General features: G+C 44.3%; 1 protein-coding gene across 1 annotated transcript in view; it reads right to left on the minus strand.

Moving 5' to 3' along the window:
• The window catches only part of DSCAM (DS cell adhesion molecule), a 534,028-nt gene that overhangs the window by 124,697 nt on the left and 386,033 nt on the right, over positions 1 to 23,298 (minus strand). Inside the window, exon 15 of the mRNA XM_084843767.1 lies at positions 6,968 to 7,135. Coding sequence (XP_084699893.1) covers positions 6,968 to 7,135 — 168 coding nt within the window. The remainder of the gene's footprint in view (positions 1 to 6,967; positions 7,136 to 23,298) is intronic.

The raw sequence follows: 23,298 nt of genomic DNA on the forward strand, positions 1-23,298 counted from the left end.
TCTGTGAACCACCCAGAGAGCTTCGGCTATTGGGCAGTATAGAAATCAAATATTTATTTATTTATTTATTCATTCATTTCATTTCTATACCGCCCAATAGCTGAAGCTCTCTGGGTGGTTCACAAAAATTAAAACCAAACAACACACAATAAAACAATTTAAAATATATAGAACATTAAAACCACAATATAACAATACAACCACAATAAAACCTAGCAGCAGTACAGGAGTTTAAAATACAGATTTAAAACAGCAAAGATAAAAATTTAGAAAGCTAAAATGCTAAAATGCCTGGGAAAACAAAAAGGTCTTCACCTGGCGCCAAAAGGAGTACAATGTAGGCGCCAGGCGAACCTCAGTAGGGAGCTCATTCCAGAGCCGGGGTGCCACAATAGAAAAAGCCCTCCTCCTAGTAGCCACCCGCCTCACTTCCTTTGGCAGGGGCTCACGGAGAAGGGCCGCTGATGATGATCTTAAGGTCTGGGCAGGCACATATGGGAGGAGGCGATACTTCAGGTAACCTGGCCCCAAGCCGTTAAGGGCTTTGAATGTTAACACCAGCACTTTGAATCGGGCCCGGAAATGGACTGGCAGCCAGTGCAGCTGGAAAAGTACTGGCGTAATATGAGCTCGCAGGCCAGTCCCTGTTAACAATCTTGCTGCCCTATTTTGGACCAGCTGAAGTTTCCGGACAGTTTTCAAAGGCAGCCCCACGTATAACGCATTGCAGTAATCCAGACGAGAAGTTATCAGAGCATGGATAACTGTAGCTAGGCTATCTCTGTCCAGATAAGGGCGTAGTTGGTATACCAGCCTAAGCTGATAAAAAGTGCTCCATGCCACTGAGTTCACCTGTGCCTCAAGTGACAGTTCTGGATCCAAGAGCACCCCCAAACTACGAACCTGATCCTTTAGGGGGAATGCAATCCCCTCCGGAACAGGTTGAATATCACCTGGCCGGGCAGACGAACCACCCACTAACAGTACCTCCGTCTTGTCTGGATTGAGTTTCAGTTTATTGGCCCTCATCCAGTCCATTACCATGCCCAGGCATTGATTCAGAACAGCCACTGCCTCACCTGGGTTTGATGAGAAAGAGAGGTAGAGCTGGGTGTCATCTGCATATTGATGGCACCTCAGCCCACACCTCCGGATAACCTCCCCCAGCGGTTTCATGTAGATGTTAAACAGCATGGGGGATAAAATAGAGCCCTGTGGAACCCCATGGCACAATTGCCATGGCACAGAGCAATAATCCCCCAGCGCCACCTTCTGGAATCGGCCATCCAAGTAGAAGCGGAACCACTGTAGTGCAGTGCCTCCAACTCCTAACCCAGACAACCTATCCAGAAGGATACCATGGTCGATGGTATCGAAAGCCGCTGAGAGGTCCAGGAGAATCAACAGGGTCGCACTCCCCCTGTCCCTCTCCCGGCAGAGGTCATCCCACAGGGCGACCAAGGCAGTTTCCGTTCCATAACCAGGCCTGAAGCCCGATTGAAATGGATCTAGATAATCCGTTTCATTCAAGAGTGCCTGGAGCTGGCCTACAACCACCCGCTCAAGCACCTTGCCCAGGAAGGGGATGTTGGCCACTGGCCTATAATTGTTAACATCCTCTGGGTCCAGGTTAGGCTTTTTCAGGAGTGGTCTAGTTACTGCCTCTTTTAAAGCGGCAGGCACCACTCCCTCTCTCAAGGAGGAATTTACAACCTCCTGGACCCAGCCGGACAAACCCTCCTTGTTTGATTTAATAAGCCATGAAGGGCAAGGGTCAAGCACACAAGTGGTCGATCGGACTTGGCCAAGCACCTTGTCCGCATCCTCAGGCCTCAGTAACTGAAACTCATCCAATAAAACTGGACCAGACGGTGCTCTGAACGCCTCTACCAATGGAACTGCATTAATGGTGGTGTCCAATTCATGACGAATCTGAGCGACTTTATCCTCAAAGTGCCGTGCAAACTTGTCACAGCATGCTACCGAGGGTTCCACCATCTCTCTCCCTGGCCCAGAATGTAACAGGCCACGAACCACTCGGAAAAGCTCCGCTGGACGACACTGAGAAGATGCAATGCTGGTGGAAAAGAACTGTCTCTTTGCCACCCTCACCGCCACAGAGTAGGCTTGATAGTGGGCTCTTACCTGTGTTCGGTCAGACTCAGCACGAGTTTTATTTGTCACTCCAAATAAATATGGAGTGACAGGGAAATCTGGATATGAGAGGATGAGTGGGATATGGCAGATGAAATGAAATTAGTTAGGAAGTTCTGGATTGCTTAGGGTTAACGTTGTTCCTGTACCACAACAAAAATATATCATCCATTTAATTCCCATTAAAGCTCATTTTCAACAGGTTCCATGAGAATAAATAGTAAAAGGTGCATATAGGGTTTGTGATGGGATACTGAACTTAGATTAATAGCAGCTCTGGCACAACAGGATCATAGTTTGGATTCTGGTAACCAGGGAAACATATATGACATCTGAATCACATGACATCTATATCTGCATGGAAAGGCTGTTGTCTGTAGACTCCAGCCATACAGTTTACTCCAGCAAGCAATCAGAAATTCAGGGAAGTCGAGATATTCTGTACTTAACTGCGGGAGGTGATCACCTGTCCATGCAGTTACAGGCAACAGAGAATCAGATCCCCCAATCATCCTACTTCATTGTATAACAACCTCATCAGAAAGTGTCTGGCCCTAGATCTAGGGCTATAAAGATATGCAACCTCCTGTTGTCTATGTCCATGAACACACTGTGTAATTTTTGAAATATTATATGAATATTCTATTTCATTTCTTCATAATGCTTAGCAATCCCATTTGATGCTCTTCCACAGCATCCAACTACAATTCTATGGAAATTGCTCACACAGCCCAAACCTGTGCATATTTACCCAAAAGTAAGTCCCATTGAGTTCAGTATGGCTTTGTCTCAAATTAGTGGGCATAAGATTGTAGCCTTAATTTAAAACAGGGTGGATGACAGCAGAACACCAATATTCGTAAGAACTAGAAAAACAATAGAAGAGGGAGAAATAAAGGCTTGGATCCCAAGATGACTTAAGGAAGTTTGTGGAAGGAAATTTCTTATCCTCTCTACCTCCCAGCAGCTCCCTGCCCCTCAGAAAGTCTCTCTGAAGGGTCAGGGATGGGGGGCTCTTGAATAATGTGGGATGGGCTGCAGGGGAGCTGCTACAAGAGGCGAGTCACCCAAAATCAGACTTGGATCCTAAGATATATTAGCATAAGGAAGTCCATGGAAGGGAAGTTTCCCTCATTGTTCAAGAGGGCCACCCAACCCTCTAGAGAGGCTTTATGTGGGATAGAGGTGGCTGCAGCACAGGGTTGTGGTGGGGGACATTTTCCTTCCATGCACTTCCTTAAGTGAGTGCACAATCCTACAGGATAGATACCCAGCTGATGGAGTGTCCTGATGACGGAGTGCTCTGAGTATCCAACATCCTGCCAGCAAGGGCCCAGCAGGATGGGACACAGCTAGCAATCTGAACCAATCAGATGCTGCTTTGGGGTGTCACAGCCAATGAGGTCACAGGAGCCATAAAGGGACAGTCTTTAAGTCATTCTTGTGCCTTCACTGTGTCCTCCAAAGGCAGCATCTGATTGGTTCAGATCACTGCTACTCAAAACATAAGTGAAAAATAACCCTTCACTTTTAAAATGGTCCTTAAGGAGCCTGGCTGGCTGTCATGGGGCTTCTTTTTGCTAGCACTGGGGCTGGGCTGGGCTAGAAAGAGAGGGAGTTCAGAGGGTCATTTGGGGGTCCTCCAGATCCCAGTGCCCTGAACCTGCTCCCTGTGGTCTGGCACTGGCTGTGCCACAGCTGACAGAACAAGAGGAACAGCAGACACCTTTTTAGCCTCTCCATTCTCCCCCAAAGTGTTTTTGTGTTAGGCAGGCCTTGGAGCCTGTCTAACTCACTTACCTTGCCAGTGGCAGTGGCTGTAATGCCTTTGGATCCAGCGGACCCATGGCCTCTCCTCGCCCCCCCATCCCGTCCACTGGCACTCCCCTCCCTCTCGACATTGGGAAAGGGAGCTGCCATGGAGCTTTCCTTAACAGCTGGGAGGGGTTGGGGGGGGGGTCCCCACTCAGATTTGTCCCTCTGAGGTTGTAACTCTTATGACTTCACAGAGGGAAATCCCCAGCATCCAATGGCCCTTCAGACGCCATTTAGGAGCTGTAGGATTGGCTGTAAACTTATCCTAAGATCCAAACTGAAGGGACTACTTTCAGTTTTAAAACAGTCAAACAAACAAGCAGCTTGCCAATAAGAAAACCTCTTCTAATTTCTCTTCATATGGTTTGTACTTCTGCCGCTACTAGCCTTTTAAATTTAAACAAAACTTTTGCTCTACTTTTAGAAACAAGGCATGGAAAGGTGCTTCTGTTATAGCTTACAGGGAGGTGTGGAAGAGCCTATGAGAGCTGTGAGCAGCAAATTAATGAAAGGACAGTCTATATGCCATGATTCCACTCCTGCTGCAGGAAGGACCCCTCTTCATATGCCATCTTTGGATAAAAGATGATGGCAGCCTGAACCCACAAAAACATATGATACGCAATGCACACCTTTGCCAGCGCAGTTTCCCTCCTCCACCTTTCTGTTTAATATTTAACTATGTTGTTTTTGTAAAGCCTTCATTATGTTCTCTGCCCTCAGGCTTCTCTCGATGTTTGGGAATCCATACTCATTTAACATGCTTGAGGTAAAAGCAATGAACCAAAATAAACAATGACAAATGGTGGCACTTCCTTGCGTTGTGCATGTGTTCCCAGCTGATACCAAGACAACAAATATTGTGGCTCTGCTGAAGACCTGGCCTTCTCTCCTCTCTGGTTTCATCCTGAACAAATCTGATGCTTTTGATGGTGGGCCCATATAATTGACCTTTCACTCAGAACAGACAGCTTCATAATGAGAGCAAAAGGGCGGGTCACTCATCTCAAAAATAGGCCACATAGCAGAGAATATAATGTGACGTTCAGGTTGCACATTATTAATGGGGAAGCTAATCTGCAAATTAAGGTCAGTTGATGATGGAATGCTAATTTTCAGTTAACTGAAAACCTACAGATAAGAAATACCACTGGTAATTTAAGAATACACACGTGTGTGTGCGCGTGTGTGCATGTGTGTGTACACACACACACACACACTGTTCTTTATGCACGTGTGTGTTCATGAGAGACAGGAATGTGCATAAATATAAAAATGTGTATGAATTTTCATGCAGACTTTTTATTAAAAGATTTGCAAAGTGATGTGGAAGAAATGGGTGCTTCAAAAAAACTTGGAAGTTGTAAAAACCGAAACAGCCAGATCTGCCCATCTTAACTCATTTAGTGGTTTTATTTTCTGAATGGATAAATATTCTACCCTGATGAGTTTACATATTAGGAGTAAAGAAATTATTACAGGTTTCTCTTGGAGGGAAGGAGAGAATGTATACAACACTATTGTCATCCAAGTTACTAGTTAACGTGAACTGTGTCTGGAACGAACAGGGACAGGAAGCATATAATCAAAAAATGTCAAAATATAGGCAGATTCTGCATCTAGTGTTTATATAGTTTTTAGCCTTCTTAATCTGAATTTCGTGGGCTATTTAATCAAAGGTAAAGAGACATTTAATGACCTTTCAGACACTAATAGCACAAGGGTTTATATTAATGCTGAGTTTTCAGCTGAGATGCGTACTACTAATTTACAGTGATTAAAGTTCCTACTCTGGAACTTGCTTCTTGTGGATGCATGCTTTTTCCTTCACTCTACCACACCAATACTCCAATTCAATTTTATGCCTTGACATTCTTAATTTGCATCCCACAACAAGATACTTCCCTTATAGTGTCCCTTTCCACAACAGACAGTTCCTCACAAGATGCCTTCCCCATTCTCAGAGCCTTACATTTCCCTATTCAGCTCAGTCTGCAGGGCCATCCTTTCCCCTTAGGCAGAGTGAGGTGGTGCAGGTGCAGATGCTGGCAAGTGGCAGTGAGGTGTTGGAAAGCAGAGCTGTATGTACCATGCACCCTGCCCTGTGGCCACTATGTTAGCCTGCTGTCCTCAGGTGCAGTGGAGGGCACTCTCCCGTGGCTAGTGTTGAAATAAAATTCAATTGCCCGTCAGGTTGCTTTCTGTACATGGAATGAGGGGGGTGCCATCTTGTTCTTCACCTCAGACAACAAAAAGCCTCAGGCCAACCTTTTCAGACTAGCAGCTTTTGCAGCCACTTTCATACCTGAACTGACACCTCCACTGTGTAAAAGTAACATTGGCTCCCTCAGAGCACTTCCCCACCCTAAACAGAACATTGACTCCTTAAGGAATCTAGGGAATGACATCAACATTAAAAAACAAAACGAAACAACTTCAATTTAAAATGGATACCACAGACTACAAGGAAGTAGTGAAACCTACCGTCAGGCTTCTCACTCTGTACCCTCACCTGTTTAGGCTCTACATTTGTGTAAGCACTGAAATTTCAGAAGTCAACAAAAGCGTTCATTCTGCCTTTATTTAAGCAAATTTCAGTGGCATTTACTTTAGTGTGAAGTGTGCTTAGGATCACAGCTTTACCTATCTCATGATGTGGCCTTATGTTTACAATCCCTTCAGGCAGAGTCTTCAGACAAAAAGATTAAACTGGCTTAAATCCAAACCAGTATTAAGCATGAATGACTGTTTATTTTAAGGGGCTTACATGTGGGTTCAAGTGCCTAATGTTAGACTGTTAAATTTAAAAGAGTTTACCGCAGTGTTTTCTACTGAGGAATTTTCTTTGTACCCTGAACAGCAATGTGTCACATGTAGAGAACTTCCTTGATCTTCCTTGGCATGGTACCAGTTGGTAAAAAAACCCACCAAAAATGCACATGTCCAACAATTAATTCAATTTAAGATTAGATTTAATTAGGACCAATGCAGAACATACCTGCTTCGTCTGTGGTGATAGTGAGCTCATTGCTGGCCTCGCTCTTGCCAATGCGGTTTTTGGCATACATGCGGATGTTGTAGGTGGAGGAAGCATGAAGGTCAATGATAGTGGCCTGGTTCAGCTGTGGGGAAACATCTTTGGTTCTTTGGACAGAATCCCAGGAGTCTATTTAAAGGAAGTGTGGGAAAGACAATCAATTCCCCACCATTCCTTCCTTTGTTTCTTTTTCTATTTCTTTCAAACATTTAATGAAACCCCAAGACAACAAACAGCACTGCCTTTCAAAGATAAACAACTATGTCAAAATGAACTACATTCAGTGGAGAAATTATATTCTCTCTTAGCCCCTTTGATCTACTCAAATGCAACATGGAGGACAGGTTCACACAGGAACTGAAATTCATTCTTCACTGACCAGAACGCCTAGCATAGTATTTTGTGTAGTGATCGTGGTTATTCAGGTGCTTCAGGGAGGTTCACAAGCAGGACAAGATGGTTATAGCTCAGCAGGCAGGATCTGATGTGCCGCTCAATTTCATCTGACTTGCAGCTGGAATTCTGAAGATACCTATTAAAGGGCTGCCCATGACCCTTGTCCAGGAAGCATGGGCTGACCGACTGTATTAATCTGGAGGCCTGCCCTATTCAGGGCCCAGTTAAAATGCATTATTTGGATTACCAAGATGAAACTAGACCACTTGTGAAAGGAATGACAGTTTATTGATAGAAAATGGATGCAAAATAAAAATACAAAGAAAGCTCACACATCTCTTCAGCCGATGAAACTGGCACCTTCATCACAGCTGAATGTACACTGGGACTGCTGTCAACAGCATAAAAGACATTGTTCCGAGTACCAAAGTTCTTCAGGCTGGTTGTGCACATTTTACCCCGTGGAGCGAGCAAGACCAAAGAGCAAAACCAGTGTGCTGGATTTTATAAGGGTCTCCCCCAAGTTCAGGAGCTGACAGGCTGGTGCACACACACATTCAGGACAAGGGGAGAGGGCTTTTCTTCCCACAGGAAGTGAAACTTATCTCTTCTCACAGGAACAAGATCATAGAGCTGGCCAAAACAAGGTGAAGCTGTAAATTGCCAGCCTGCTGGTTAGGCCAAACATGTCTCCATGCATTCAAACAGCATATAGGACACTGTGTCAGTTCAAACCTGACTCATCAAGCTCACTATACTGCTGCTGCTTCCTCCCCACTGGAATGGCTGATAATGGCTGGGCCCAGGGTCTGGAGATCTGCTAAAGCCTCCCCTGGGAGAGGCTCTTGGAGAAGTGCAAGGTGTTGGCAACAGTCCCCAGCAAGGATGAGCATGAGAAGATGCTGCTCAGCAGGTTGAGTACGTCCATCCCTGTGGCAGTGAGGATGGGGCAAACCCCATTCAGCCTCTCCTGCCTTGGTCTCCTTAGCCAGTGGCTCCTGAAACTGCTGCAACTGAGCCTGTGCTGCTCAGTCTGGACTGATGCAAGAGGCTGCTCATTGCATGCACACAGTGGGGCTGTTCACACAACACGCTAACCCACATTCAGTGGTTGAGTGTGGGTTGTTTTGAACCATGGGTTTGTGAAACCATGGGTTAGTGTGTTGTCTGAACGCAGCACATTTTCTGCAGGGTGGGTTATCATGTTGTCTGAATGCAGCCAGGGTAGCTTATTAACCATGCAATGTGGCCTGTTAACCACTCTGAACAACCCAGCAACAAACCATGGGTTCTCAAGGTGGCATGTTGAAGAAAATAAGCCACACTGCAAGGTGAACAAGCCACCCTGGCTGCATTCAGATGACACTTTTGATTCTGTCATTATTGTGAAGCTTGTTGCAGTCCATCCCTCTAAGACACCTTGCTCTCTTTCACTGCTTCATCAGCACCTGCATGAGATTCTCTTGCAACAGGAATCCACTTTCCCAAGAACTCACAGACCGTTCTCACTAACAGATGAAAAGCCTGGAGACTGGCCAGCCCCATGTGTCCACCATTAAGTTATACAATGGGCTCTGCTTTTAATCTTTGGTCAGGGTGGTGCCCCATAGCTATTGGATTTTATAGCATGATGTCTATATATTTCAAGAACTTTCCAGCAAACAACCCCACCCCCGAAAACCCATTGGCTTTGTTTGTAAGTGCACCTCAGCCACTTTCTCCCAAACCAGGGGAATGGTTGTTTAATTGTCCTTCCCCCACCCTCTGAATAGTATTCATTTGGTTTATTATTAACATTTCTATGAGGCCTTATTTGCTAAAAACCCATGAAGGCAATGCATAACGATGTAAAAGAATAAGGAAACAATCCTGTGCATGTTTAGACAGAAAAAGTCCTGCAATTCCCAGCATTTCCCACCCAGTCTAAACATGCATAGGATTATACCCATTCAGACTCTCTCAGCACAATTCTGGAATATTATGATCTAGGGCCTTAAAAGAGGGTTGCTGAAGGAGATGTAAAATGGGAGCATGAGAGTGTCTCACGCTAAAGAGAGCAATGCACTCACTGCAGGTGAAGAAAAGCAGATTTAGGCTGCTGTCCCATACATACTTACTGGAAATAAGTCCCATTGAACTCAGTAGGACATATTTCTTATTAGGCATGCATGCAATTGTGCTGTTAATGGTATATTGAGATACCCTCTCCTATCTGTAAGAATGGCTGAATAACAGAACATATTGCTTACAGAAGATACACAATCTGCATCCATTGAAATTTTATAATGGATATCCATATTAAACGGTATTATAGCATACATTATATTAATGTTTCTGCAGACATAACTGCATTGACTTCATAATACAAACTTTGCATATTCCAGGTGTTGTTAACATACTTATAGTCAATTAGAATTGGTCATGTACTATCACTGTCTGAAAACTAAGTGTGAATGTGCCTGAAGATGCAGAACTAATTAGCATCCCTAATTATACTACAGCCCTTAGAAACCAATGTGGACAGTTCCACAATTGGGACTAATTAGTTCAAGCAAATCAGGATGGAAATTTATTGGAAAACAATTTCTACCATACTTGCTTTCCAATGGGAGTTAGGTGGGTGGGGGTGAGTTGGGAGTTAGTACAGAAATGCTTTAAGGACATATTCGGGCTGAAAGGTGCTTCTGGGCAAACTAATTAGCTTGGAATTAGTCCTGGACAACATCCATAATAGCTGCTTATTCCAGTATTAAATTATGTGCATCTCTTGAAGATTCACCCAGTATAAGGCAGTATAATTTATAAACCACTACAGGATTAAACAAATTCAATTAAAAATAAGACAAATTTTGGAAAGTGTGGAAGAGGTGGAAGAAAGTTCATTTGCCCACATTTCCCACAGTATGAAATGAAATGTTCTTAGGTTCCATTACAAACTTTAAGACCAATCAAGTGTTCCCTCTTGGCTGAATGATCCATGTGGTAACTCCGAGTAGGAAGTTCATGTAACAAAGTGACTGCTCCACAAGTACAGAACACCACCACCCCTTAAAAAAAGAAAAGAAAAAAGACTTGTGCTGAATTCCAAATAAAAGAGAATTCAAGGCAAAAATCTACAGTTCTGCTTTATCAAAACTTAAGACTCCAGCCACTCCATTTTAGGCTGCGAGTATTCGTATCTATAACTATCCTATATGTGCTCCAAAGTGCATGCACAGTTTCTTCAACAATAACTAATATACTGTTGACTACAGAGACCATCTTGCTGTGCAACTGTCATTAAGTATACCGTGTACAAAAATACCCATTATATATATTAAGAGTGAACTCAATTCTCTGGGCACCGGTCATCGTGTATCCAAAACGGCACCATCAGTGCACAAGAAGGAGGTATCAGTAGGCTTGGGAGAACCCCCAAGTTGGCAAAAGTACAAAATACCTTTAGGGGGGAAAAACAATAAGGGGGGGCAGGGGGGATGACTAAAAACAGCCCAAATAAGGGCTGGGTGTGCTCAGAAGAGGAACAAAATGGAAAACAAAATGGAAGGAGGAGAAATGGAATAGAGTATCCTGAACAAAAGCACCATACACTGTAGCATTTGGTTTCAGGTCTCACTTGTAACCTGTATAATATTAAAGACAGGGAGCCCTAAGATGGGAGCAGGATCTGATGGGCCAATTGGTTGCTGAGTGGAAAGCTATACCTCTAGAAAAGATGAGCAGATGGCGCTAGTGGTGTAGTGGAGCCAGGGCTCAGAGGGTCAGAGCGCTGGGACGTTTTTATTAGCAGGGATGCTGATGTCATCTGCCTGCTAATAAAAACATCATCTCCCCTCTCAGAATTCCCTGTTCCTTCTGAGCTTAGCTGCAATCCTCACCGTAGCTGCGGGAAAATGGGTTTTCCCGGCCAAAACATATGTTATGAGCTATCCCTGTTGTAATTCAAAATATTTTGGGGTGGCTACGTTGTGAATGGGCAATTAAGATGCATTAACTTTGCAAAAGACCTGCACCTGGTGGAGATGAAAACTGCTAGAACTGGTCTGGATCAACACAGCTGCCTGGATTTTTGGACTCTCCTTTGGGGTGTGGCTATGGGGACTGCCATGACCAGTGCTTGCACTTTATCAGTACACCACGGGATGGGAAAGGCAGAGTCTTTCACATCCCGGCTAAAGATTTGTCTGAATTTAAACCTACCTTAGACAGTTAATATAAATATTTTACCACCCTCTTGCTTAAACTGGGTTTTAGCGGCTCAGATTAAGCAGGCAATGGAAATATGAGCTGTTTTGGCATAATGTGTTTTATATTTTAATGAATATCTTATCTCACTGGATTTCCCTGTTTATTGTTTTAGTGATATGCATTGTAACTGCTAATCAAATGGTAATTACTCATCAATTAGGACAGGGATGGATAAAATCAGTCTATTTCTGGTCCATGTCACTTTTACATGTATTCACTCATAAGTCTGTTCTGACCTGTTTCTGCACTGAAACTTCTGAAAATTTGCATTTAAATATGTAGTTTTGAATGTATTTTCTCTCAAAATGCATGTTTTAAAATGCATTTTGATATGTGTGAGCAGAGAACTCAACATGCAATACAAAGAAGTGTGAAATCCAGGGGACACCAACATTCTGACTAATACATGAGTCTGGGAGGGGCAGATGAGGTTAGCGCATATCAGAATTCACAAAGATCAAATCACTAAATTGGAAGACAGGCCTGTTCTTTTCACTCATAGAGGAGGAAGCTGGGGGCTATTTAGGGTTGAAAATCTCAGAATGAAGCAGAGCCTCTGTGCCTTTAATGTAATGCTGAACTAGCTAGTTCCCCAAGAACACAGATTTGAAAAATCAAATCTAACAAAAGGTTTAACTTAACTGTGTTATATTCAAAGTGTAGGTGTCTCTTAATCCCTTCATGATTTGTTTACAGGCCGTATATTACTGGCATATCATTGTACTTTGGCCTGTTCCTGTGTTTATAAAGGTATACAGATACTTTTGTGTGTGTTCATATTTCATTTTGCTCCAGTTTGCAATTAATTATGTTTGTTTAATTACGCTTGACATTTTTTTATATTAAAACAAAACTTTATAGTACATTGTTATAGAAGATATCATAGAATAGTAGGGTTGGAAGGGGCCTATAAGACCATCGAGTCCAAAGAATTAGATAGCCTAATTCTTTTTTTCTTTTTTTAAAGCTTTATGGACATAAATAAACTCCCAACCTTGAATTACAGTGAAAACTGTTGTTATTCATGGAATCTGCGTTATCAAGAGATTTCCAATGAAGTGTTTCCTGAGAACCGGTCAATGGGAAGGTAGCCAAAAAGGGATGACCAATTTACTCCTGACTTTGAATGAGACAGATAGATAGATAGATAGATAGATAGATAGATAGATAGATAGATAGATAGATAGATAGGCAGGCAGGCAGGCAGGCAGGCAGGCAGGCAGGCAGGCAGGCAGGCAGATCAAACACTCTCAAGTTGAGAACATTCAGCTCAAAATTGGGTTGGGGGAGTGAAAGGTGAAAGAAATTGGGATGATTTGTGGGGAGGGAGGCAAAATTCATCTGAAGGGTTCAGGGCGGCTTACCCCATTGTGATAGTGAGCATTTCTTTTTTCTTTAAAAAAAAAAAACCTTTTTGTGTCATAACAGCAGCCCTGCTAGGGGTCGCCAACTTTTTTTAGATTAGTAGGCACATTTGGAATTTTGAGAGAGTGTTGTGGGCACTCTCACACAATGGCTGCCATGAGGGGGCTTATCCATTCATAAAATGGCTGCCACTGTGGACATGGCTAGAACAAAACACTCATTTCCCAGAATGCAAACAGGTGAGACAAAAAGAAAGGTAACTGGCCTAAGTACAAGGCAGAGGTAAGGCCTGAGCTCCAAAACACAAAACCACTCTTTTGAACCCAAATAATGATGGTGCTGGAGAGTAGGAATGTGTGAACCCACCCACCCCCGGTATTGGTGGGCACCCGCTGAAGTGCAGCCCCCACTCGAGCCCCCCTGGACCCGCATTTGAGCCCCCATGAGCTCAGTGAGCCACCCACACTCACCCTGGGTCCTGTCCACAAGCACCCACCGTTTTGATGAGTTTTATTTTTACGAACAAAGGAGCTAATTAAAAATGTGCTTATTTCAATATGCACACATTTGGGCTGCGAAAACTTGATCTACACAATATTAGAGGCATATTGCCTTTAATACTGCATAGACCAAGCTTTCCCAGCCCGAATGTGCGCATACTGAAATATGCACATTTTTAATTAGTTCCTTTTTCATTAAAAAAAACCCCTTCCACAAAATGGTGGGCACTCACAAATGGGTCTCGGTGAGTGCAGGGAGTGACCAGGAGGGAGTGAGTGGGGGTGAGTGAGGCCAAGGTTTCGGCGGGTGCGGTCTGGGGGTGCCATCCCTACTGGAGAAGAGCCCTTCATTTTGCAACATGCCAGCCTTCCAGTTAAAAAATAATTTAAAAACTCTTAAGAAATAACAGAAAAAACAGGAGAGGCAGGAAGCCTGGCAGGCACCGAGAGGTGCACGAGCACCATGTTGGAGAGCCCAGGCCCAGGAAATTTTGCCATGTCACATCATTCCATGTGGCATTTGGGGGAAAGTACTGATGACCTACGTGCAGCAGGGATAACAAGATGTGTGAGTTTCAGTGCAAGCAAGTGTAAAGTGATGCACGTTAGGGCAAAAAATCCCAACTTCAAGTATAGACTGATGGGATCTGAGCTAGGCAGTGACCAACCAAGGAAGAGATGTTGGGTTTGTGGTGGGCAGCCCGATGAAAATGTCAATCCAGTGTGCAGCTGCTGTGAAAAAGGCCTAATTAGGAAAGGAATTGAGACTAAAACTGCCAATATCATACTGCCCTTATGCAAATCTATGGTTTGACCACACTTGGAATACTGTGTACAGTTCTGGTCACCACACCTAAAAAAAAACGATATTGTAGAGCTGGAAAAAATGCAGAAAAGGGCAACTAAAATGATCAGGACTGGAGCATCTCCCCTATGAGGGAAGGTTAGAACAGCTGGGATTGTTTAGCTTGGAAAAAAGTCAAGTAAGGGGACAAATGATAAAGATGTACAAATTTATGCAAGGTGTGGAGAAAGTGGGTACAGAGACATTTTTCTCCCTCTCTTAATACTAGAACCCAGGGGCATGAAGCTGATTGGAGGACCGATAAAAAGAAGTATTTATTCACACAGCGCACAGTCAAACTATGGAATTTGCTACCACAGGATGTTGTGATAGCCCCTATATTTGGATGGCTTTAAAAGGGGGTCAGTAAAAATCCTGGAGGAGAAGGCTATCAATGGCTACTAGTCCTGATGGCTATGTGCTACTTCCAGTATCAGAGGCAGTGAGCCCATATACACCAGTTGCTGGGGAACATGGGTGGGAGGGTGCTGTTTCACTCATGTCCTGCTTATGGGTTCCTGGTCAACTAGGGGTGTACGGATTCCCCACTGTCTGTTCCAGTGGGGAATCCGCGGGGGGGGGGGAGGCGATTCATTCCTTCCCCCCGGAATCCTCGTGGAGCGGCTCCGCTCCGCAATGATGCTGCAGAGCCAAGGGTCGCCCCATTCCGCCATCCGCCTGCCCCAGATTCCCCCCTTTTTTTGGCTCCAGAATTTACGTAAATACTTTAGTAATTCCTGCTGAAAAATCCTTTCCACGTGCCCTCGGTCTCTGTAAGAGTAAAGCCCTTCTCAGGGATTCCCCGCGTAACTTCCGGTCAGCTGACCTCACCTGACCTGACCTGACCTCACTGGACCTGACCTGACCTCACCTGGCCTCCACAGACAATAAACAGAAAAGATGGAGAATTTCCGTGGACGACTCAGCCCCAGCGAAAGAAAGCCTCCGGAAAATGCCTCGTAAAAAGGGTAAAGCCCATCGTGGTCTTTCTTCCTCCATTTCCGATTTACATTTTTATTTTCGTAATTATTTTTGAAAAATCCGCCCTTTGGCGGAGAAAAAAAAATTGGGTCCGTGTGAGCTCCAGTCTGGGTCGACCTGGCTGCCCCGTTTCGAGGAGGATTCCACGGACCAGATTTGTCAGAATTCGAGCCCATTTAAATCCGGGTGGAATTCTCTGTCATCCCTATGGTCAGCAGCTGATTGGCCACTGTGTGAACAGAATGATGGACTGGATGGACTCCTGGTCTGATCCAGCGTGGCTCTTCTTATGTTTTTATGAGTATTTCACACAGATATATATGATTATGGCTGCACCCTGCCTTTCCTCCAAATTGCCCAGAGTGGCATGCATAGTTCTCCCTCCCCCCCTCCCCTCCCCAAGCAGTATTTAGGGCCAAGCCTGCATTGCTTCATCAGTACAACCGCATCATGTGCCTTCAAAGCAATCTTTGGGAGCCTGAGCTTAGACAGAGATCTGGGGGACAGAGTCAGCTGCAGCCATCAATTGTGGTTATTACATTCCTTTAGAAGTAAAAACATCACATTTGAACTATATAAAAAAGAAAAATCTGGCAATGAGAAGCAAAATAGCATGATCCAAGTTGATCAAACAAAGCTACTTCCATTGATGCAAAAGTGTTGGCCCCCTTTCTCTGGCATTCCCTGCCCCTGGAGGTCAGGTAGCCACCAACACTGTGTTGTTTCTGGCGCCTCCAGAAAGCAGCACTGTTCCAGGAGGCATCCCTTGACCAGCCAGTCATGGTTTCTACTGGCATTCTGTTTTTAAAAAGGCATGATTTTAAGGTGGAGTTTTAATCTCCTTATTCTTTTACGGTTTTATCTTTTGTGTTCACTGCTCCGAAATCTGTTTTAGATATGGAGTGGTATACAAATATTGTAACTAAATAAATAAATAAATAAATAAATAAATGTGAGAGATGAGTCCTCTCAGGGCACTTAATAGTATCTGCATGTGAGCAAATTCAAACATTCACAAAATACTCACAGTACAGCCTTGGTAGCACTTTATCGCTTCAGAATACAAGTAGGGGATTGCTTCATTGAACGTTCCCCATGTTCCCCCATGACAACAACTCACTGCTTGTAGAAAGCTAGCATGCAGGGGTGAAGGTTTCTAGCATCACTGTCACACACAAGGCTTTTGGACACATTTGTACATTTAAATAACACCTGCAGCCTGAAGTGGTACAATCCCATCAAAACTGTACCTTGAGCTTTTTTCTAAGTATCTGAAGTGGTTCTCTTTGTGCAAATCATAAATAAAGGTTGAAAGAGCTCTGACAGCCTCTTACATCAGTTATAACTGATGCATCAGAAACCCTCTTATATACAATTTTGCAAGGTTGGAACTTGTGTATATACTATTTTCATTTACACTGATCTCATAAACATGACATATTTGCAAAGGCCAGGACTGGGAAAATCTATATGATAAAGAAACATGGCAGTTTTGTTCTGTCTTTTTAAAATTTCAGATTTTTCTGTGGGGACAGCCTACATATATACCAACTTATGGATGCGAGAGCTGGACCATAAGGAAGGCTGAGCAAAGGAAGATAGATGCTTTTGAACTGTGGTGTTGGAGGAAAATTCTGAGAGTGCCTTGGGCTGCAAGAAGATCAAACCAGTCCATACTCCAGGAACTAAAGCCAGACTGCTTACTTGAGGGAATGGTATTAAAGGCAAAACTGAAGTACTTTGGCCACATAATGAGAAGACAGGATACCCTGGAGAAGATGCTGATGCTAGGGAAACTGGAAGGCAAAAGGAAGAGGGCAAGATGGATGGATGATATTCTGGAGGTGACGGACCTGACCTTGGGGGAGCTGGGGGTGGTGACGGCCGACAGGAAGCTCTGGCGTGGGCTGGTCCATGAAGTCACGAAGAGTCGGAAGCGACCGAACAAATAAACAGCAAACCCATATAATACCAGATGACAATCCCCTAAGCTGAATCTACACATAGCAGTTTTACTGTTATCATACTGCAGTGATAACTATTGGTGCACATGACACCAATGGGCACCAATAGTTATCACTGCAGTATGATAACGGTAGAACGGCTATGTGTAGATACTAGATTCAGCCCTATTTACTTTGTATGCTCTGCCATCTAGTGGTTTTATTTAGAATGGCACCTTTGTTGAAAATGGTTTCTTTACACTGTTGATGGTGCTGCAGTTGCACCTGTTACTGCTACGCCTCGTAGCTGTGATTGGCATTTATATAGGTCTTTAGACTAGGGATGGGTGAGGATTTGCTTTGGGGGTTTTTTTGGATAAGAACTTATCAAAATTCACACATCGCAGATGAGCGAGAAAGAACTTGAGATTTTAAAAATGTGAATGTGAAAGAAAGGGACCCTGACAGGCCTTTGAGTGCTTAACTCTTAAGAGTCTGGCTTTGGATCCTCATGCATTCAGTTTGTGGTGCTGAGTTAGCGTTGCCACCTCTGTCTCCTGACAGGGTCCTCATCTTTAACAGCCACATGGCAGGCAGCGACAGCATGGTCCTCTCCATGCGAGCTGTATCTTTGAATTTGGGCAGTGCAGATGGGCGAGAATTTCATTCCAATCAATTTTTTTAAGAGAATTTATCAAAATTTGCAAATGTCTTAATATAGAGCAGGAGTGCAGAATCTCTTTCAGCCTCGAGGGCCAAATTCCATTTTGGAGAAGCTCTTGTGAGCCACACTCAGTGGTAGGTGGGGCAGAAGGCAAGACGGGCAGGGCTCCAACCCCCCGAGTACCAGTAGATTTAAGCTTAAGAATCTTCCTGCCAGGAACTGAGCCTTGGGAGAGGCATTTCAACCTTTTAGAATGGGGAAATACAGCACAATGTCTGGAAACCACCAAATGACCTGTGGTTGGGAGAAAGAGGAAGGGCATTCTGAAGGGCTCGATTTGGCCCCTGAGTCTGAGGTTCTGCACCTCTGATATATAGGATGGAAATGACTTGAGATTTCCAAAATTTGAATGCAGGAGAAAGTGAGACTGACAGATCTGTCCATCCGTACTTTAGACTCAGGGTGTTCAAAGTGCCTCACATACATTATGTTCCACATGGACCTATGGCCCAACTGGAGTCCACCTGGAGAAGAGCCTTCAATGTGGTGGCTCCCATCCTATGGAACTCCCTGCCTCTGGAGGTCAGGCAGGCACCAACACTGGGTTGTTTTCTGCTCCTCCTGAAAACAGGTCTTTTTCAGGATGCCTTCCTTGGTTAACCAGCCTCAGTTTTATTGGCACTCTGTTGTTGTTGTATTTTAAAGAATAATGTTAATATTCTTTATTGTTTTATAAAGGTTCTTTAACAGGTCCTGGGATTTTTATTATTTATTGTGTAAAATGGATATGTTTTTGTATGTTGATTTTATATTATATTATTATATTGCATTTTTAGGGTTGTAATCTTTGTAAACCCCGCCCCAGACAGCTTTGGCTATTGGGCAGTATAGAAATGTAATAATTTAAATGAATTAAATGATGGGGGATAATTTTGTTTGGTAAAAAATTACCAAATCTGCACTTCCCAATTGCACATATTTGTGAAATCAATATACAACACAGCATTATATTATGGAAAACTGCTTGCAAAAATATGTATATTAGGCAAAATTGCATACTAAAATGTGTATATTTGAACAATGCACATACAAATGCACATTAATTTTTGTACAGACTTTTAAAAAAAGAAGAAGCTGCAAACTGATGCTGAAAGGGAACAGAATGCACTTAAGATTGGAAAAATGAAAATCTGAGAGAAACCAAAACTGAGAGCTTCAGCGATCCCTATGAATAGTTAGAGGTGAGACTAAATCAAGGATTATGTGACTGAAATTCATGCTGCTCTTCTCATTGTGAAAATGTGTTCCACATATACAAGAGCAATTGCTCAGGCTGCAGAGAGAGGAAATGCATTGGAGCTAAAACTAGCTAAGGCAAAATCCTCACTTCGCCCGCTGAGTGCTAGTGTTAGGTTGCAAGTGAGCTGGGTCTGAGAAGGGTGTTGGTTTGCTCATCATCAGATAGGTCACACAGACACTGTCCAATAGATGTCTGTGACTGGTGCAACCACAGCGTAGACATTACTCCAAACTGCAATAGTCCTGTTAGCTCAGGAACCTACTTGTTTTTATACTAATAAGGAATCATCAGCTGACTGCCCCACCTCTCATTCCACATCCAGTTTGGAACTGGTCTGGTTAAATTGTATTAACTTGATTTGGAAGGCATCTGATAGACATCTGAAATTAATCTGATTTTAAACCGGACTCACACTGAATCAGTGAGGCACCTAGGACCATTGAACTCTCAATGAAGTCATCATTGCCCATGTGTCACCATCTTGCTCAGAGGTCTTTCTTCAGGGTGAGGTGCATGGTGACTGGTGAGAGGGCCTTTTTGGTGGTGGGCATCTTGGCTTTGGAATTCTCTCCATAGGCAGGTTTACCGGGTGCCAAATCTGACTCCCTTTTTGTGCGAGGTAAAAGTCTTTTTCAAAATTTTCCCCAGGACTTTTAGATGTCTTGATTTATTTATTTTCCTGGTCTGTGCTATTTTTGTATGATGTGCTGCTTAACCATGTTTTCACTGTTTATGGGTTTGAGTTTTATGGTTTATATGGCTTTATTATATTGTGAGCTGTTCTGAGAATTACATTGGATTGAAGAGCGGAGTACTAAGTCATAGAAATAAGAAGATAAATAGACAGATAAATAAATGGCACTTCCCTTGCGGCCTGTGCCCATTGAGAGCCCACATGCTGCCCAGGGTTGGTTCTAGGCTTTTGTGGGGGCCCTTGGCTTCTTCACTGTACCCCTGTCCCTCCCTCCTCAAACCACACTCCTTCCCTCCTTTGCAAAGAACCAAAAGTGGCCCTGTATTGTTTATCCTATATTAAACTTCTGACATTTATATGAATTCTAATAACGGGTCAGTTTTTCTTGTCAAATATGTGTGTGTGTTCATACTGTACTTTTTCACACAGCCATCTGACCATCCGAAACACATGGAAATGAATGAGGAATTCAACTCAAAACTATATTTAAAACACAGATATATTTAACTGGAAATATTAGCAGGCACATTTGCAAGGGTTTAAAAGCATGAACTAAATTATTATGAATGGCACAAGGTAAGCTCCAGTGGGCTATGGCATTATTAAGCTCACTAGAACTTTGCTCACTTCCCTCACCTTTCCATATCTAATTCCTATTGATTTCAAATATGCACATATACTGTGCTGCCAATATCACTGGGATGGGATGCTCTCTTTCTCTTGGAATATCTGTAAAGAGCCAAAGCCAGTGAAGTTCTGACATAGATTCCTGACAGAGACCTTGTGAGGGCAGCACGAGAGGCCTCTGGCTGACTGGCTGGTGGGCAGCAGCTGCTGGGGGGCAGGGCGGAGGGCGGCCTGGTGTGCAGTTTCCGCTTGTGTGGGAAGCATGAGGGCTGGCTGGTGGGCAGCTTGTGTGGGAGGAGACACAGCTGGGTGGGCAGCTCAGCCGACACCCTCTTCAGCCATGCTTCCTCATCCTGTAGTCACTCCCTTCTTGCTTTCTCTTGGAGGGTGCAGGCTGAGAAACATTTGACTCCTAGTGCACAGCTGCAAGCTGTGCAGCACCTGGAAGGGCGTGAATTAGCGTGCTCTTTTGCTTCTGGTGCAGCAGACACCCAGAATGTCCCAAGATGGATGCCACACACATTCTGTGCACAGGTGACTAGGGCTGGCAATGCTGTGGGGCTCTTTGAGCCCGGGGGCTGTCAAGGGTGACCAACCATGCTGACCTCTAACACGTGTCCGGCTATTCCTTCCCTAGCTTGTAATGGGAGTTTGGTGAACATGGTTGTTTCAGTACCATGGTCATAGGGTTATCCAGCTGTTATCCCCTCATACAATTAACCCCACATGAGGGGGAGCATGGAGCCAGTTAACAGCATGGCTGGGGAGGGGAGGAAATAACATCTCCACAGAGCTATGAGTGACCTCTCTCCCACTTACCGTGGATTGACTTTGTCAGGGGCATTTCTGAGCGCAGGGAGTGGGATAGCAGTTCAGCTTCTGAAGGAGAACCATCAGACATGGGGGAGGTGTTTTCCCAGGCATGAGTAGGCCTGCTTCTCAGGTTACAAATGTACAGATGGCTGAGCTTGAGGGTCCCTCCTCACACACCCCCTGTGAGAGGCAACGAACAGGAGATTGACCTAATAGATGCCAGACGCAGGCACAGAGCAAAGAGAGAGAAGGCAGGGGCGGAAGTTGGATGGTCTACCCGATCAGCCTTGCGTGAGAAGCTGCGCTTAGAGGCCTCACGAGAAGAGAGGGGCCTCCTCAGCCTTAAGTTAGGCTAGTGAGACCACCTCCTTCTTCAAACCGCAGGCAACTCTCGTAAATTCCATTTGGATCCCCCGAAGGCATTTCTGGTAGACGGAGAGTTTCTCTGAGAATTTGCACCTGTATGACCCTGTGAAGTAATGGATTAAAAGCTGTAGACTGAAGCCTCTCGTCTGTGTATGTTTAGGCATTGAAGTGAAGTGGGGGCTGAGGGAATCGTGACAGACTTGTACATTATCCGAGTTCCTTCCAAAAAATCAGAAAAACCTCTGATCACTTTCCAAGCTGATCTGAGGTTCAGAAAATCACTCTCTTTTTACCACTAGCGCTCCTTATCCCCCCACCCCACCCCAAATGGTAGCATGGCCAGTGGTGGCATGCAGGGAGGAGGGAAAAGGGAGGCTTGTCCCTTCCCCCTTATGGCACTGGTGCACTGCACTGCATTGCCTGTCCTCAAATGAGGGGGTGGGGGGGCAGGATGACCTGCAGAGAGATGGGAGTGGGAGATCTTCTCCCTCCTTCCCTGTCACCTGATGGTATGGCATTGCAGTGCACCAGGGCATAAGCTCGATGATCTAAATAGTGCCTGAGGGCTGGTGTAGCAGCCTCTGAGAGAAGTACATCTCCCATCAGCCTGGCATACTGGCATGCTGCAATGGAGAGGCGGGCTGGGGAGGACAGATGACCTTTCCCCCATCTCTCTGCACACCACACCGCTCCCAGTGCTGATTGGGTAAATACAGAAAGGGGAGGGGCTTTGGAAGCATCACTGCTGCATCCGCCATGGTCATAGGGTTAAGTGAAAGGAAAGAGAGGAGCACAATTTGGAGATGGGGAGGAAAGTGAGGAATTCTTCTGCACCTCGGATTTTGATCCAAAGTGGAGAAGAATTCATGGGCTTGCCTCTTATTTGAAGCAGGGTTTTATGAGCTTCCAAGATTCTTTGCCTTTGTCTGCAATCATTAGAGTAAGTGAAGAAAGAGGAAGAGCTTTACTCTGTTTTCAGTTGCTTGTCTCCCTGTGGATGCAAAGTGAGACAATCGTGATCACGTCTCCAAACTCTGTTTTACTTTAAAGAAGCTGAGTTTAGCCTTTCTCCCCACACAGTTTTCCTGATCAACTGTCCCCAGACCACCCCATGTCCAGGCTGCCATTACCCCAGCCAGCAGAAAGAGTGGAGGGACTTGTATCATACCTGCATTTTTTTTCTGCTACAAACCTAATAGCAACTTTAGGGGGCAACTGAAGATTGGGGAAATAGTGCAGTGGGAAGGTGTTACCCTTCTCCCCCAGCACTTCTGCTTCAATCAAATTGGAAGCCCTGCACAACTCATATATCAAATAGGAGGGAGGGAAGAGGAAAACAAATAAATCCAGGCATGAATTCTTAATGTCACACAGTTATTATACTGACCAGCTGGGATGGAAACAGCTTACAGTTTTTTTAAAAAGCAAAAAATGCAAAAAAGCAAAGTATTCTTGACACCAGGTGTCAGCAAAACATTTGACCACACTCAAGAGTAATAAGACCAAAAGTGAGAACGTTAATATTTAAAAATAAATCATCCATGCTGCCAG

Source organism: Heloderma suspectum, chromosome 3 (assembly GCF_057233095.1).
Source record: "Heloderma suspectum isolate Gila_16-S chromosome 3, 16-S_ref, whole genome shotgun sequence".
Lineage (NCBI taxonomy): Eukaryota > Metazoa > Chordata > Lepidosauria > Squamata > Helodermatidae > Heloderma > Heloderma suspectum.